We start from the raw sequence: 17996 nt of genomic DNA on the forward strand, positions 1-17996 counted from the left end.
TCTTCAAATATTATATAGCATGAATGGTCTAGTTTTGTTGAAAAAATCTTAGGAATACAAACATGAAATTAGTTTGATGATTCAATCTTTTAATTAGAAGATATAATAAAAAAACACCCTAAAAGATGTCTCGTATTCCGTGTCATTGCATGGGGCTGGCTGCTCGCAGCCTGCATCCCGCTGTACGCCTCCCACGGGCGTCTCTGCGCAGCCTGGCCGGACACCCCTTTTGCATCTGCTGAGCCGAGCTTCGTAGAGAAATAAACCAAACAAATCCTGCTTTAAAGATCTGCGGATGCAGTTTCTCGGCTCATGCAACCAACCAATCATACGGAAGATGTCAACGTTTATTCTATTTCACTTCCACTTGTTGCATGAGTTATATGTGAGATTACTATAAGTATTCAAGTTTCAACATAATCAATGTACTTCACTTTATCATTTTAATGTAGGGACTTGAGGTTGTCTTCTTAAGAATATTTATTAGTCTTGGTAACTTATTTGCATGTTTTGCCTACACTTGAATCTTTTATGAATTTAATTGTTTTTAAATGATTTTCTGTTGAAGAAATTAATAATACACAAATAGCCTTAGAAATTTATAAAACTAGGCACAACATATGTCCACATATAACCCTAAAAATGTTTGGACTTAATGAATGGCTAAATGATTATAACAATCGTGATATGTATGGAATGTTCTTACATGGTATCCGGCAAAAAAATCATTACTGACGTTATTTGTGTCCGACTAGTTCTATATTCAACACATGACTATCCATATTTGGATCTAAAAACATCCGTATTTATATTTATATTTAAAGTCATGCGTATTTAAATTCGAATTCGAATAAAAATATGAAAACAAACATGATTCCAATGATATTACACACCCAGGGGCGGGCTCACATAGTAGCAAGGGTATTCAGTTGAATACCCATTATTTTTGGTAAAAATAGATATACATATATATGTTAGATATATACACTAAAATATTACAAAAACATAAAATATGTAGTTCTATTCTCAAATTCGCATTCCAGGTCTCGTTTTTCCCTAACGTACAGTCCATTAAAGCATTAGGCTCATTGAATGAGCCAACCAGCACCATGTCTTTCATGGCTTGGTGACTGCCCTTCGGTTCGTCGCTTCTTTCAAGGCTTCAAGGGCTCAAATTCTGGTGGCGACGCGCCAGCGCGGGTTTGCAGGAGTGGAGGAGCCACGAAGCTGGACTAATGTGTCGGGGGCGGGAGCGTGAAGCGAGTGAGCAACCGATGGCCTAACCTTGACGCCTGTTGTGCCGCTCGCCGAGGCTCAAGGGAAAGAGCTACTCGTCTGTGCATGCTAATCAATTATATATATCTAAAGGCTACTCTAATAGGCTTTAGGCCATCAATTATATATGACTAAGGCTACTAGCATAGATTTAGGCTATCAAAACATTTTTTTGCTCTAGTAAAATTTTGAATACCTATTGTCCAAATCCTAGGCCCGCCCCTGTACACACCCCTAATGCCACGGGTCCATGCGCCCTCACCTATGGTGATTCAGGAGGCTGCATTGATAGCACTGCCGGAGACCATGCAGGCAAGGCAGAAACGTTTCGCTCCGCTTGACTTTAATCAGTCTCTAGCAGCAGTCCAAACAGCTTTAATCTAAAGAGAACACGCAAAGGTTAGGACTTCGAAGGTTAGGACTTGTAAGATGAGGCTGGGGGTAGAAGAAAAGAGGAGCACCGGTTATAAACAAGAGAATCAGCTTAGAGGTGTCCAACCACTCCAAAATACTGGAGAGTTCCGTTTTCAAGCATGTTTTTTTAACTTTCATGACGGAATGGACAAGAGAACAGACACCATCAACCATTAAGGCAAGGCAACATCACTTTTAAGATTTAAAACAGTAAGCACCAGTGATGCTGTACACCAAACACATCATCCATCCCTGACACTACAGAACCCCCGGGTCGTCTGGTGGAACATGGTAGCAAAACACACCAGGCGTCCAAAACAACCGCACAAGTCACATCATATCCCATTTGGTCAGAACCATAATACCAAAATGAGATGCCACTTTTAGACTCTAGGTAACCTTTCTGCTGCCGCGAACCACGATTGCGGCAGTCAAAACACGGGGTCTCATAATCTAGTAACTAAATTCACCTTTATTTAGCAAACCAAGCAGTCTGATGATAAGTGATAACTCTTATATCTCTTTGTAAATACGCTGCACCTCTAACCTGTAAACAGCAATCAGAACCAGACCTCTTCTTTCTCTAGAGATATTTACATCCATCTCTGACGAGGGTGCGTGTAGCCTCCAGGGGTCTTGGAAATATGTGACCACTGTCACGAGGTAGTGAGGTACTGGTGCCAAACTAATCTCCACCCATTGCTCCAGAAATATCAACCTTGGGACCGAATCAAATCTTGCCCAAAAGTGGTCGAGAGCTACCTACATGCCGGGTTATGTTACTTCACTATTTCTGTGAATCAAATCAGCAAGCTCTCTTTTCAGCTATAGCAGCAAGACCTCGATTGACAAATCTGAGGTTGCACTTCATAGCAGCATTTGACCGTTGGACATTTTGTTAACATACTTCACAGGATCAACAGCTAACAAAGAAGAATGCACTGCAGAATCCAAGACTTCACCACGACTGGCAATACCTGTTTCGATGGGAGTATCTGCAAAAGAGTTGGCTGAATTAGTAGGAAACTGGTGACAGATTCCAGATATTTCAAGAACACTTAGGGCCCGTTTGTTTCGTTGGAATTGAATTTCATTTTAATAATTATAATTTAGATAAAACTAATTAAGTTTATATATTTATATATGTAATATATTTGTATATTATCCTAAATCATATGAGAGAGATAGTTATATAGTACATTTATGTTATAGAGGCGCAAGTAAAAGAGTGTGTTATAACTTGTACATCGAAAAATTAGCATGTAAATCTATAGAATCAATTTCCATCTCTCACCCCATGAATTTGAGATAGGCTTATATGATAACTTTGAAAAGTGGTGGAATGTCATATTTAAAAAAATAGCTTATTCCATTAGTAAGATTCTAATTCCTCGAAATGAAAGAAAACAAACGGGACCTTATGGAAAAAAACGCATTCATTAACAATGTTGAAAGAATGGGCAAATTCTTCCCTGAAGTTTCACCACAGGCTCATTTTCTTCCCTAAGGTTCTAAATGGTTCAATCAAGTCCCACGAAGTTGTCTTTGGCTCAATCAGGTCACCAAGGTAATGTGGAGCACCAAGTGTGCACCTAGTCAGCCTAAGGTGCCAATATGTGTGAAATCTCTCATCTAACCCCTATTTATATAAGCTACAAGCGTTGTGCCATCTGAACAGGCAACGGCACATTTGCCTGCACTCCTCCGTGCTCTGTGGTCGGAGCTGGAGCCTTCAGGTAGGCCAATTTTGTTGGCTCCGCATCCGTACGCTCAAAATGGCTCCAGCTCCTCTGGTTTGCACTCAGAAGCACTTCTCTCACGCGCGTTTCATAGAGCTCCTTCGGCCCCAGCACCAAAGTTGTCAGCGGATCCAGAGCGGCACCAAATAGAATCTAAGAACAAATGTCCCATAGTCGCCCCATATCGGAGGATAATGCAAAGTCTAAAAGAACAGATTTTAAAAACTACTTGCGGCCGGGGGGGGGGGGGGGGGACCGCACCCACGGCATTATATTAAGAAGACCTCACGCAGGTCGAGAAAATTCCCGAACCCCCGCCCCACCCATACACAGTGGCACCGTAGACCATGTGAGAACGACTGTGACCAGGGCAGGCCTTAGACTTGTGCTTTAACGTGGGACAGACGAGGGGATTCTTTTAACCACATCCTGAAATTCGCTCCCACGGGGAGTCGAACTCAGGACATGAGGAGTGCTACTCTCAGACCACCTAACCAACTCGGCTAAAGGCCATTTCACTAAAAGAACATATTAAACTAGCAGCCTGGTATGCTGTCAGGTGCAAGATCAATTTAGCAAATTGTACCATCTAACAAGAACAAAAATCTGTAGTTCTGTACAAAGTAGGTATGTCATCCAGTTACCACAAATCAGAGGGTAAAGTGGAAAGTAAAGATTAGATTCAAACTGGTAGAATGCATGGAACAAGAGCAACTTAGTAAATTGTGCATGGAACAAGAGCAACTTAGTAAATTGTATCATCTATAAGAGGAATCATTTTACTATGTGGTAGAAAAGACTCGTAGCATGTATGCAGAGACCATCCTAACATCATGTTAATGGGTGCCTCTAGCGTAATGGTTAAGGCTCCCCTCCAGGTCCCGGGTTCGATCCCCTTCAGGGGCGAATTTCGGGCTTGGTTAAAAAAAATCCCCTCGCTATGCCCCGCCCACTCTCGGGGATCGATATCTTGCACGCCACTCTCCGGCTGGGTCGTTGCAGAGTGGGCAGTTGATCGGCTCGTCAGTGATGGGAAGCCAGGGTTTAGAGGTTTTCTCGGCCGAGACCATGTTTCGGTCTCTTCTTACGGCCGAGTTTTTTCATGTTAATGGGTGCACACATGTGCAATTCCATGTCAGTCTGGGGACTATATTAAGGGTGTGTTTGGTTTGACTTTTGGTTGTGGCATTTGCCCCCCAAAAGCCAAACCAAATGGCCCAATTCAGCCAGCAGCCTTCTCCAAATGCTGGCTTTCTCGCAGTCAAAATTGAAAGCACCTCAAGGCCTGTTTTTAGAGGCTTTCGAATGGAAGAACTTTTAGTGGCTTTTAGTGTCTTCCACCAAACGGTGAAACGGTTTTTGGTTTTTTATAGCTCACAACCCACAAGAGTCTTTTTTCACTGCTCACAACCCACAATAGCTTTTTTTCACAACCACAACCCAACCGAACAGATCCTAAGGCCTAAGCCAACAGTGAAACTTGCAGCAAATGGACCTTCGAGAAGAAACTTCAGGGATGGATTTGGCTATTCCACCAGCAATGTTCCACAAAATTATTAGAAGCAGAATGTACAACTGATGGCGCTGACAATGATTATTGTAGTGTCATAGCTATCCGTAGAAGGGCTTGAAGACAATGAATAAAGTAGAGTAGCACAGCATACCATCAATGAACAAACTCACGAGCCTGAACTTGACTTCTGAACCCATACTTGTCTCTGCACAAGGCATTCATGATATTAAATTTGGATGAAAAATTTTGAACATAAATCAAAGACCCCTGCAATCAGCGATGGGACATGAAATAAAATTGTACTCGACCAACGTAGGATGAACTAAGTGGCTTCTTAATTAATAAATACAGACCTAAATTCTCCTCAATGAGGACTTGGACATGGGTGGTCTGAGTGTGCACCCACAACCTTGACCAACCAGCAAATAAGAAATTAAAAAATAACCTCACCTCATGAGCACCATAGCTAGCAGAGCCCCTCTTTGAATTCTTCGCATCAGGCACACTTGCAGATATTTCAGTTTCCTTTGGTCCACGTGGAAGGCCACGACGGTTGGCGTGCCTATGTCCTGGATTAAAAACTGTGTCATGAAACTGATCTAGAAAAGCTACACATCTTATTTTTGCATACAAACCATTTTCAACAGGAACACCACGGCTACCACCTTGACCCCTTGTGTCTGTCTTTCTGTCTCCATGACCTGTGTTGAGTTCAAGTTTTGAGACTGCAGGCATCACCAATGCTGCAACTATTTCAGCAAATTACATACCATCTGCTAGTTGCAAAATATTATCTCCAGAATGTGACTGCATTTGAGGGAACTCTGACGACGAAGGATGTGAACTACCTGCAGATGTAGATTTGTCATAGCGGCGAGCTGCCCATACACCACGATCGGGTCTATCTCTGTTTCTAGCATGCCTTTCAACCTTCTCACCAATGGGAACGGAGCCATGGAGATGATTAGCCTTCTCATCAAAATGGCTCCTCTCAGCATTTTCAACTACCTGATCTTTCACAATGGTACGAGGGTTGAAAGCCCGTGGTGGCCGCTTATCCTTCTCAGTATTAAACATGTGACCTTCCTGCTCATGTTCAGAAGGATTTGAACTGCGGGCTTCCTTGTTTGATAGTATAGTCTTAATAATTTTTCCACTGGCTTCAAGTCGCTGGTCTTGTCTAGAACGCGATGGTGGCACATTCTTGATAGGGGTTGATGAGTGCTGAGTTGCTCCATTAGGTGTCTGTGGTAAAAATTGATCAAACATAGGTCCATAATAATAAAAGTTATAAAACTGCAAAAATGTTAACTTACATTAGAATCAATCCTTCCTCTTCCTTTCAATATGACAATTTTATCCCTTTTAAACTCAGCAACCTGACCAGATCCAGATGTTCCCCCACTTGTGGCATCTACGAAACAAAACAAGATTATTAACATAGAAAAACACACCACTCAGCACGTGTAATAAGCTGACAAATTGGATGAGCAGCCATAAATGACAGAGACAAGAGCAAATTAGCTTCCCTTTCTCGAAAAGAAACAGATCGTATTCAGGAAAAAAAAATGTATGAAAGAGAACACATCCTTATCCAGAATTAGAAAAGGTAGCATAACATTAGGAAAGGTACATGACGTCATCTAATACAAAAGGTAGTTACCATTCCCATAATTAGATTGAATCGGTAGTACCAAAAGTGCCGAGATTTTTACATAGTGTACTGCAACATGCCAGCAACCCAATAAAAAAACGAAAAAATGTGTCATGCTAAAGGATGATTTTGCACTAGCTCTTAACAAACACGGCATATTTCTGCTAATTTTGGAAATAAGTTAACTACTGAAGCATTTTTCTCTAAATGGTAAAGGCTCACATATATACACAATTTCACAATGCAGCTAGCACCAGGAAGCAACATCAATAATGCCCGTAGTCAGCGCTGCTAAACTCGAAATTTGAGGTTCTATTCCCATATGATGTGCCCTGGGTGAAATTACAAGGGATCACAAAGAGTCGGCTGGACAAAAAGCTCGTTCAGCTGGCCAGGTCGTTCGTGTAAAAAATGCTCCTGTTGGTCTTTTTCCTTTTAAAATAAAAATGGGTTGATTTTGAGTGACTTTCAGCTTCGGCTCAGCTCAGTTTGAAGTTGGGTCGCGAAAGGGCCTCTAGCGTAATGGTTAAGGCTTCTGAGTAGCACCTCCAGGTCCTGGTTCGATCCCCCTCGGGGACGAATTTCTGGCTTGGTTAAAAAAATCCCCTCGCTGTGCCCCGCCCGCTCCCGGGTTACGTCCTGCGCGCCACCCTCCGGTTGGGCCGTTACAGAGTGGGCGGTGATGGCCCGCTAGTGATGGGGGGCCAGGGTTCGGGGATTTTCTCGGCCGGGACCATGTTTCGGTCTCTTCTTAATATAATACCGGGAGGGCGGTCTTTCCCTCCCCGGCCGAGTTTTTAGTTTGAAGTTGGGTCTCTAACAATTCACGACATCGTGATAAATAAGATTATGATAATTTCAAAGAAAGCTGAAAAAAAACTGCAAGTGGCTCGTAGTCCACCCTCAACAGACAGCGTGCAATAGTCCATACATCACTAGATACAACATTTAGATGTATTATAGGCAATCGTAAGTACTAGAAAAAAAAACTCAGTAACACCTGGTAATATTAGACATACTGGCAAAGATATTTAAAAACAAGGTATTACTATTGGCAATTTCATGATTTGGTACAAGCATACCGCCTGAATTTCCAGCAACATCTTTTTCCCTTTGTGTATGCTCCTCTCTCTTTGGCACCATGATATAGGTTGGTTTCTCCTTAGTGTTGTCTCGTACAACATACTGCTTGAGAAAATAGAAAAAAAACAGTAAAAATGTGAACCTCAGGTCACAATTTATTTCACAGAACAAAAGGAGGGTAGCATTTGTTGTTTTGTCTCAACATGTAGTCAGATCACTGGATCAGGAGGTCTTGTTACAAAATAACAACACAGATACTGAAGGTTTGGTGGTGCCTCAATTGTATCATGCATGATTCTTAAAGAGTAAGGCGAGCAAGGCGCCTAGGATTTTTTGGGCGCCTGGACGCCTAGGCGACGCCTTTAAAACACTGTTATCATGGAAACCATACATGCATAGGACTACGAGTTCTGAAGGAAAATTAACTATGCAACTATCACCTAGAAGGGACCAATTGTAGTGAATTTATTCAGATTATATAACTATAAGGAGCACACTATGCATGGGCGCCATAAATATAGAAATAAGAGCAATTGTGCTAATTTTCATAAAATACAGTAAACCGTGAGCATAATTCATCAGTGACCATCATCTGACAAATGAGGAAAAACATAATGATGAGTTAGTACCATACACACGGCAAATCTTAGTGAACAAAAGAATAATGCCAACATAGGAACCCATGTGAAGGTACACCCGTTATGTCAAAGAAAGTATGAACTGACAATAGACAGTTTTATCAGAAAAAATCACAAAGTTCCAAATAGGGCATGTTACCGTGGAGGATCTGCGCTTCTCAGAAGACCTTTTAGGACTGGAACTGCTTACGACACTTGCAAGTTTTCTGCTAAGTCTACTTCCAGGTCTCTGCAATTTAAGAAAACAGTAACAAGTTAACAGTTGATCAAGAAGGGCCCTATGTTATCGGTTAAGGAATAAATGTACCTACATGAACCATACTCTTAGCTGCCCTTTGCTGGCGGACATACATCATAAGAGGTGTCACAACAGGTGCCTCCTTTCCAGCAGCTGCCACAAAATAATCAATAATCAAATGTGATAACCCCATTTTGTGCTTGGCATATTTGGAAAGATACATCGATATAGCAAATACTTCCGCCATTTCAAATTATAAGACGTTTTTGCTTTTCTAGATACATTGTTTCTACTTTGTATATAGACATAGTGTATATCTAAGTGCATAGCAAAAGTTGTGTATCTAGCAAAGCCAAAACTTCTTATAGTTTGGAGTGGAGTACTACATTGTGGATCGAAAGTAATGATGGCATATTCTACCTGCCCTTTCAGCTTCTTTCCTTTCGAGCTGAATTTCAGCACTAGGCAGATGCTCAGTAGGCTTTGAAATAAACTCAAGAAACTCCAAGTACTCCGGATCTAGTAATTCCAAAAAGACAAAATCCAAGTTTAGAAAATGGTAATATGACAAAACGATGCAATTGGGAAAAGAATTAGTTAAAGTGATTGCCTAAGACCTTTCATAATAGTTCCTTCACGGCCATCCTTCTTGATAGTTGACTTGGGAACCTGTTGTGATGGTGCATATTCCACGAAAGCTTTAAACTGAGCACCTGACAGAACCATACACAACATCCATGAGACTCAAATTAGGCAAAGCAGATCATAAATGACACCTCAAATAAATCTACAAACATGTGCTTGACAGTTGCAAAAAAAAGCCTTATGCATTATAAGTAGTTTATTTATGTTTCAGAATAACAATATAACACACTGTACAAGAAATATTATCAAGCCAACATATGCTGTTTTTGCTTCCTGCCACCAACTCTAGCGCTGACCTAAGTTGGATCGACAAGCACAATAGCATCAAGTACAATACTAATGTGAAACAGTATGTCATCATTAATGTGCTAGAATGATGCAACCTAATGTAAGTGCATTCAATTCAATTTCAAAATTTCCTTCATATAAAATATTTACTATGTTACACTCATCAAGGACATGTATAACAAGGTTGTGACTAGTGTCCGAACAACTGATGGTGATACAAATGTTTTCCCGATTAACATAGGACTACATCAAGGTTCAGCTTTGAGCCCTTATTTGCCTTAGTGATAGATGAGGTCACGAGGGATATACAAGGAGATATCCCTTGGTGTATGCTTTTCGCTGACGATGTAGTTCTAGTAGATGAAAGCTGGGAATGAGTAAATAGAAAGCTAGAGTTATGGCATCAGTCCCTAGAGTCAAAAGGATTTAGAATTAGCAGGGCCAAAAGAGAGTATATGAGATGTGACTTTGGTACTACAATTAGTGAGGATGGAGATGTAAGTTTGGGAGGCCAGGTAGTACCAAAGGACACCTTCTATTATTTGGGATCGATGCTACAGAGAGATGGTGATATTGATGAAGATGTTAGCCATAGAGTCAAAACGGGGTGGATGAAATGGCGTCAAGCATCGGGAGTCCTATGCGACAAGAGAGTGTCACAGAAGTTGAAAGGCAAGTTCTACAGGACAGCGATTAGGCCTAATATGTTATATGGGGTTGAGTGTTGGCCTACTAAGAGACGACATATTCAACAACTAAGTGTCGCAGAGATGTGTATGTTGTGTTGGATATGTGGGCACACAAGATTGGATCGAGTGAGAAACGATGACATTCTTGATCGTCTAGGAGTAGCACCAATTGAAGAAAAGCTTATTCAACACCGGTTGAGATAGTTTGGGCATGTCCAACGGAGTTGTGTTTGGATATCCCAATGGAGTTGTGTTTGGATAGAAGTGTTTGGAAAGAAGCTATCCACGTGCCCGAACCGTGATTAGGCCTTTTTCCTTTTAGTGCTCTCAAAAGCTTTTCCCTCCCCTTTCTCTCTCTTTCCCCTTTTGGTGACATTTTGTTGGGTTTCAACTCTAGCCTACCCCAACTTGCTTGGGACTAAAAGGCTATGTTGATGTTGATGATAAAATATTTACTATGTGTCTCTTGGATCCTTCTTCAACACTCACCAAGAGAAACCAGAATCTTATACACCATCAGGTCAAGTAGACAGTGTTCTAGAAAGCTAACTGTAACTAGACCCAATCAATAGAAAGCTAACTATAACTAGACCCAACCATATGCAACAAATTTCAGTTTGATGGCTATCAGGCTATGTAAATGCTCAAGCATTAATATTTAACATCAATTTGTGTTTGTGATGCCACATAAGTAGATGATAAGGCGTGCACCCATGATAAACTTAGATCACAAGGTTTGTAAACAATGAAATGGGAATGCAACTTAGAAAAAATATTTTTTCTGGTAAAAGAACTTAATAGTCAGTGCTTGTAACTGATGGAATTGGCACAATATGATTGAATCAAAATGTACATAAGGTGCACATCCAGAATATAAATTATCATGGACAAAATTCAACAAGATGGAGGAAATACCCTTTTCATTCACAAATACGTGCCCATTGAAGACCTCAGCGAACTCAACAACATCCTCGGGGCGCTTGAAATTAAGGTAAAGTCGAGAATGTCTATGGTTCTTTTGGCTGGATAAAAAATGAGAAAGAAGAATGCCACAATCATTCAGCTTTAAAATTAAGCAATATGCTAACATGCTCAAGCAAAGAAGCAAATTGCTACGTATGAAACAAAAAGTCCCAAACAATAAAAAAAAGGTAAACCCAGTGCCAGAGACTCCCACACGAGTGGGGTCTGGCGAAGGGATAAACCGAGGCAAGCCTTCCGCGGCTCCGCGCAAATGCAGAGAGCCTACTTCGAATCCACAACCTGGTGACTTAGTGAGACAAGCTCTCACCACTGCACCAGGTCTCTCCAAACAAGATCAAGAATAAAAAATATTGGACTAAGCATGTGGGACAAGTCACTGACAGAAAACTTTGGTAACATTATCCATGAATAAAAGAGAAAGGAAAAGGGAAATATACTGCATAACACAGTATGAAAACAGGAAGATGGAAGTGCCAAACCAGATCAATATAAGCACTAAGCAATTGGACAGGCACATCAGTTAAAAATATGAATCATTCAAGACAAAATTCCTAACAAATTTTTCTAATGTAGACACAATTACCTGTAACATTGAATTAATATATAAAACAGCCATAGGAAATCACTAACAGGTAACCAAATACTGCAAAGTAAAGAAAGTTGAATGTGTAAAGGTAGTTCTAAACTATAAGCTGAATTTAATTCTTCTCAGGGCCTGTTTGTTTACCCCAATGGATTATATAATCTGGATTATTTTTGAAGGATTATATAATCTGGATTATATAATTTGGATTATATAATCTGAGTAGTCCTGTTTGTTTACCCAGATTATCTGGCGTGTTTCTGTTGGGCGGCGGGCTTTTCTGATCCGATAGGCGCAAAAACGATTCGGTAGATTATAATGGCAATGATGGGTAATTTCTAGGAAACTTGAAAGGGTAGTGGGAAAGTGGGAAAAAATAATCTGAAATAAGCACCTCCTCACTTGCTTATGGATTATCATAATCCAAGGGGTTAGATTATATAATCTGGACAAATAAGCTAGACTGTTTGTTTGCCTCTTAGGATTATTTAATCCAGATTATATAATCTGGGGGTAAACAAACAGGCCCTCAGCAACTTGCTTTACAACTAAAGATGAAAACATAACGAGTCCAGAAGCAACAGAGATAGAATGAAAAAAAAATGAATTTGCCCTAATCAATGATTTTTTTCCATTTTAAACTCTATCAAAAGCACAGGTGGGTCAGATCAGATACATATTTGTGATGCAACAAACAGAGAGGAACAGGTAAGGAGGCAACCCACTAGTTCTAGGTTCTGACTAACACTTCAGTAGCAATCGATGCTAAATCAAATAAAGTTTAACTTGAACAGGGCTTAACTATAATTCAGATACCTCAGAAACTCTCCCAGGCCATTGCAAGCCAGAGAAAATAATTAGTTCACCAAAATCAGAGAACAAATAAAATTTGACTAACTCGGCGGCTCTATCTCCATAATACACGGATGAACACGCTAATTATTTGCGAGAAAGTGCACTAGAACTAGCAACGGAACGTAATCAGAAACATCGCAATAATAGCTTCCTACGACGGTTGATAGGTTAAACAGGATAGTTCCACAAGTCCTAATTAAGGACATCGTCCCACCCGCAGCAACGCCACAAACACTGGAAAAGCAGAGAGCGCGGACCTGGCATTCCCGGGGCGGAAGCACGCCCAGTCGTACCGCCCAGCGAAGCGCAAGTCGACCTGGTCCACAACGGCCTGCTGCGCGATCGCCGGCGGCAGCCGCCGGAGCACCACCTTCGTGCGGTGCGCCGGGTCCTTCATGTGTGCTCGCACCGTCGACGCCTCCCCGAATCTCTCTCGTGTCGTGAATCCTTGAGAACACCCCTACCGCAACACGTCTCAAACCCTAGGGCCGGGTCACATCGAAGCGAGGCGGGTCAGACGGCAGCGAGATCTGGGGACAGGACGGGGGAGGTGGCTAGGGTTTGGAGCCGGGTGGGGATTTGTCTCGCTCCTGCTTCCCTTCCCTTCGTTTCGCCGCGTCGTCGTCGCGTGGATTTTCCCCCCCTTCCGCTTCGGTAGTTTGGTGGGGGTGTGGGGTTGGTTTGGATTTAGGATGTGTAATTGGGAACTGTCGTAGATTGGGAAAGGGGAGGAGACGATAGAAAGTCAAAAGGTCATAGGTCATTCTGATAAATTTATTAGAAAGTCAAAATCGTGTCGAAAGAATTAAACGGATATTTATTTGGTACATTTTATTTTATTAATTTATTATATAAAATAGCTGAGTGTCGTACGTTGCGACGAAAATATATAATATCAGTATACTACGATAACTTATATATAAAATATGTGTTATACTGTTATAAGAAAAAGTTCCATAATCGATTTGTGATCCTAGCCATACATATTTTTTGTTATTTTAATCTAACTATTTCACCCTACATTACAATCATCGGTATCATGCAGACTTTGATATATGCCACAATTTGCATGATCTTATCATTAGAGAACATGTTCCACACATGACGGAAGAAATTTCCTCGTACGTCGTTAGTCATCAGGCACGCACCACCATACGCTCTTGCTTAAACAAAAAAGACAAGTGTATGTGTTTGCGAAGAGAATTAAAGACAGACCGACACAAAAACTACCCCGACGGTGGCGAGGATGACAAACTGGTCATTGTTGTCGACCCTCCTCTGCGTCACCTTCGGCGCCAAGATGACGCCACAGTCCTCGATATAGTAGTCGTTGAACGCGCGCGACATAGCGAGTACTGATGACTCTTGGCTGGGATGCCAAACGAAGTGCACTCCGAGCTCATCAGCGAAGTAGTACCCCTGGCTGTTGCACCACCGGATGCGTTACTCCTCTACATACATCATGTTCGAGGACACTCACACAACGTCAACAACGTCTGTCGTCCCAGCACACAAGAATTCATGGCCGGTCAGTAGCGACTTACGTGGCAGGTTAGGCTTCAAGTGGACGATGAGTTGGACGGTGTGATGGTGTCGTCGTCGGATGTGGTGCCCAGAACAATCCGAGAGTCGCCGACGTTGGCGACGACCATGAGGTCCCCCTGCTTGACGATGGACAACGCGGGGCAGCCACTCTACACCGCGTCCAAGCGGCGGCTGCGCCGGAGCTTGTCGTACACAGCGGCACATGTGACCACGTAGGACTGCTTCTAGAGGTCGAACTGGCAGTCGCCAAGCTTCTTCTCGTTGTTAATGAGCGACGCCAACGTGAGTGCCTCCTACTAAGGTGTTTGTTCAAGGTTTCTAAGTAAGAAACATGGATTCATGCTTGTCGTTGGTTTATAAAATTGACTCACAAGTCAGATCCATGAAAAAATATTACGAAGAATAAATGTCACGCATGCAAAAAAATAAATTTAAATTGAAAACATTATTCAAACAAAAGAAATTGCATGCAAGGCTATTCTTTAAATAATATTCCCTCCATCCAAAAATATAATTCAAGAATCTCGGTGATATTTATCTACTACTACACATTGTGCAAGGGTAGCAGGTGGGTTTGGGGAAAGATGTAGTAGATGTGTTTCCTGTCATAGATGTAGACATAAACACATATGTGGTGTATCATTAGCTACTGCTAGCATTTGCTTGAGAGGTCGCGGGTTCGAATCCCCTTGGGGCCATGTGTGTTTTTTTTAAATTTTAGCTAGACGTGGGTTGTACGAGGGAATGAGAATGACATAATATAGAATGGACTTTGCAGGAAGGGGGAATGAGAAAGGCAGAACTAATGAATGAGAATGACAAAATATAGAATGGTGACAGAATATGGGAATGGCCTGTGCAGGGAGGAGGAAATGAGAAAAACAGAACAGGGAATGGTGGCAGAACACGGAATGACATGCTAACCTTGCAGTCTTAACAAGTAGTAGAGATTTTATTAAAAATAAGATACAACTACTCTTTAATAAAATTAGAATAACTTATAATTTAGCATATAGTATTACATGTAATTTAGAATGAAAGAAATATTAAAGACACGAAGACGCATAGAAAATATACCAAAAAATTGAGGAAGCCAAAAAAATCCTATAATTTTATTTATTCTTACTTTATTAATAAATATGTTTCTTGTGTTACAAAAGACTTATAGCTTGTTATGTGTTATCCACATCTTTTCTCTATTCCTTAATATATGAGTTTCATAGTACGTCCTCCACCCTCGTACCCACACTTCGCCTTTCCCGCACTCTCTTCACAACTACCCCTCCATTCGTGTGCGCACCTGTAGCTGCACCAAGGGGGCAACGAATCACACGTGCTGGGCATCGGGATGAAGGCAGTTGGTGCCAGACGATGCCTCGAATCTCATTGGTCACGTGTCTCGACGAGGTGAGGACGGGCGTACTAAATGCCTGTTTGGTTCGCTGCCTAACTTGCCACACTTTGCCTAACTTTTCCGCCTAAGGTTAGTTATTCAATTCGAACGACTAACCTTAGGCAAAGTGTGGCACAGTTAGCCACGAACCAAACAGGCCCTTAATCTTAGCTTCGCGACCTATCCTTCTTCGTGATTTATCGTCAAATCATTTACCTCCTATTTTCTACCTGTGGATCGGAGTAAGAGCTAAGCGTGCGGTTTAAATCTAAAGAGGAGGAAGATAAGGAGGAGAGGGGACTGAGACCACCCCCATCTTGCTTGTTCTTTTTTGTGTATGGTTCTTTCACGAACCCGTAGTTGCCGCGTTAGACAGTTCTTTCAAGAACCCACAGCGGGGATGGATCTCTACGACAAGCGAGAGGATATGGTGCGATACAAGACAACGACTCCTGCCTCACGTCCAAGGCTTCACATGGCGGATGTGATGTCGATTTATAGTGGATCAACAACATGGACAGTTGCACTAAAGGCAGACTCAGAAGCAACCGTTGAGACTTGTATGACCATTGTCGTGGTTTCTGGAACCGGAGAGCGATAAGATTTGTGTTCGGTATGAGTGTTAGTGTGGACTCACTTTGAATGGTGAGCTACGGGGGCTTGAAGGTGGATCTGAGGCGGAAGGGGTTATACTGGTTCAGGCTAGAGCCCTAGTCCAGTGGAGTGCTGACAGTAGTATTGTTTGGGACGTGTTACAGTTGGGTGCTTGTGTGAAGTTGTGCGTGTTCCCGGATGACTTTCGGATGGGGGTTTTCTTGCCATTTTATAGCCCAATGGTAGACATTACAATGAGGGCTAGTATTATATAAGGGCGGAGTTCGGTCTCCTACTTCTAGGTCTTGTAGCCCCCTTGGTCTCGCCTGTTGGGTCGTGCTTCTAGGCCTCGTAGCCCCTATGAAGTCGTTTGCCGAGGTGCACCACGTCATACCCCTGGTATGGCGTCGTGTCCCATCTGCCTTCCAGTTGGTACTCTGATTTAGACGTGACAGTGTTTGGTGGGTTCTGTTGAGTCAGCTCAAGGCGTGGCTTAGGAATGTCTTCGGTCAGTACAACTTCATCTTCCGTCATCCACTTAGCATCACCTTTCATCATTCGTAGGCGTATGTCTGGTACGACTTATTGCCATGTCCCCTCCGATGTATGGGTCACTGTAGAGACCCCAATGCTGAGGTTTCTACGGCTGGGGTTGTTCGGTCCCAATGGTTAGTGGGGATATGTATCCGGTGTCGTGCTTAATAGAGACCCTTCGGTACTGCTTCCATGATCTGGGCATGGCTTGGTGATGTCCCATCATGCCGACATGGCCCGATGGTACTAGGTTGGCTCTTCCATTCAGTAGAGGTGTTCGCCCGAGAGCCGGTTGTCGTCTTGCTGGGTTGCCCAGCGGGCAGGTTGGTTGGCAACCCCGTCTCGCTGGATTGCTCGGCGGGCAGGCTGGTCGACAGTCCCGCCTCGTTGGGTTGCTCGGTGGGAAGGTTGTTCGGCAGTATCGTCTCGTTGGGTTTGAGAGCACCTAGAGGGGGGGGTGAATAGGTGATCCTGTAAAACTTAAACTTATAGCCACAAAAACTTGGTTAATCGTTAGCACAATAATTGCCAAGTGGCTAGAGAGGAGCCAAGACACAATAATCACAAGAAATCAATCACAGAGATGACACGGTGGTTATCCCGTGGTTCGGCCAAGTACAAAACTTGCCTACTCCACGTTGTGGCGTCCCAACGGACGAGAGTTGCACTCAACTCCTCTCAAGTGATCCAATGATCAACTTGAATACCACGGTGTTCTTCTTTTCTTTGATCTTTTCCCGTTTGCGAGGAATCTCCACAACTTGGAGTCTCTCGCCCTTACAATTGAATTTCACAAAGAAGCACGGAGTAAGGGAGGGAAGCAACACACACAAATCCACAGCAAGATGCGCACACACACGACCAAGAAACGAGCTCAAGAGACTATCTTAAAGTTCACACTAGAACGAGCTCGAATCACTGAGAATGACAAACGAATGCGCAGAGACTGAGTGTGGATGATCAAGAATGCTCTAAGGTTGCTTGGTGTTCTCCTCCATGCGCCTAGGGGTCCCTTTTATAGCCCCAAGGCAGCTAGGAGCCGTTGAGAACAAATCTGGAAGGCCATCCTTGCCTTCTGTCATCGGGCGCACCGGACAGTCCGGTGCACACCGGACACTGTCCGGTGCCCGATTTATTTCCATAAACAGCGTAGCCGACCGTTGCCGACCGTTGCAGATCTGGCGCACCGGACAGTCCGGTGCACACCGGACAGTCCGGTGCCTCCTTCCGACCGTTGGCCAGACCACGTGTCGCGCGCAGATTCCGCGGCCGACCGTTGGCTGGGTCGACCGTTGGCTCACCGGACAGTCCGGTGCACACCGGACAGTCCGG

At 42.9% G+C, this 17996-nt stretch overlaps 1 protein-coding gene across 13 annotated transcripts; it reads right to left on the reverse strand.

Annotated features, from left to right (window-relative positions):
* Nucleotides 1–1862: 1862 nt before the first annotated feature.
* LOC103641667 (regulator of nonsense transcripts UPF3-like) lies at nucleotides 1863–13385 on the reverse strand. 13 transcript variants are annotated; one of them, XM_035963183.1, is made up of 14 exons: nucleotides 12856–13385; nucleotides 11092–11198; nucleotides 9172–9267; nucleotides 8975–9073; nucleotides 8628–8707; nucleotides 8456–8545; nucleotides 7678–7780; nucleotides 6258–6355; nucleotides 5712–6186; nucleotides 5577–5642; nucleotides 5392–5510; nucleotides 5093–5146; nucleotides 2667–2684; nucleotides 1863–2451 (listed from the first exon to the last, which is right to left on the reverse strand). In XM_035963183.1, the coding sequence occupies exons 1-12, from the start codon at nucleotides 12993–12995 to the stop codon at nucleotides 5108–5110; spliced, it is 1512 nt and encodes a 503-aa protein (XP_035819076.1). In that variant the 5' UTR covers nucleotides 12996–13385; the 3' UTR covers nucleotides 1863–2451; nucleotides 2667–2684; nucleotides 5093–5107. The 13 variants fall into 13 exon arrangements, with proteins under 13 accessions (XP_035819076.1, XP_035819079.1, XP_008663215.1 ...); XM_035963186.1 differs by having other exon boundaries at nucleotides 5790–6186; nucleotides 7645–7780; nucleotides 12856–13377; XM_008664993.4 differs by having other exon boundaries at nucleotides 7645–7780; nucleotides 12856–13377.
* Nucleotides 13386–17996: the final 4611 nt, after the last annotated feature.

This window comes from Zea mays, chromosome 10, assembly GCF_902167145.1.
Source record: "Zea mays cultivar B73 chromosome 10, Zm-B73-REFERENCE-NAM-5.0, whole genome shotgun sequence".
NCBI lineage: Eukaryota > Viridiplantae > Streptophyta > Magnoliopsida > Poales > Poaceae > Zea > Zea mays.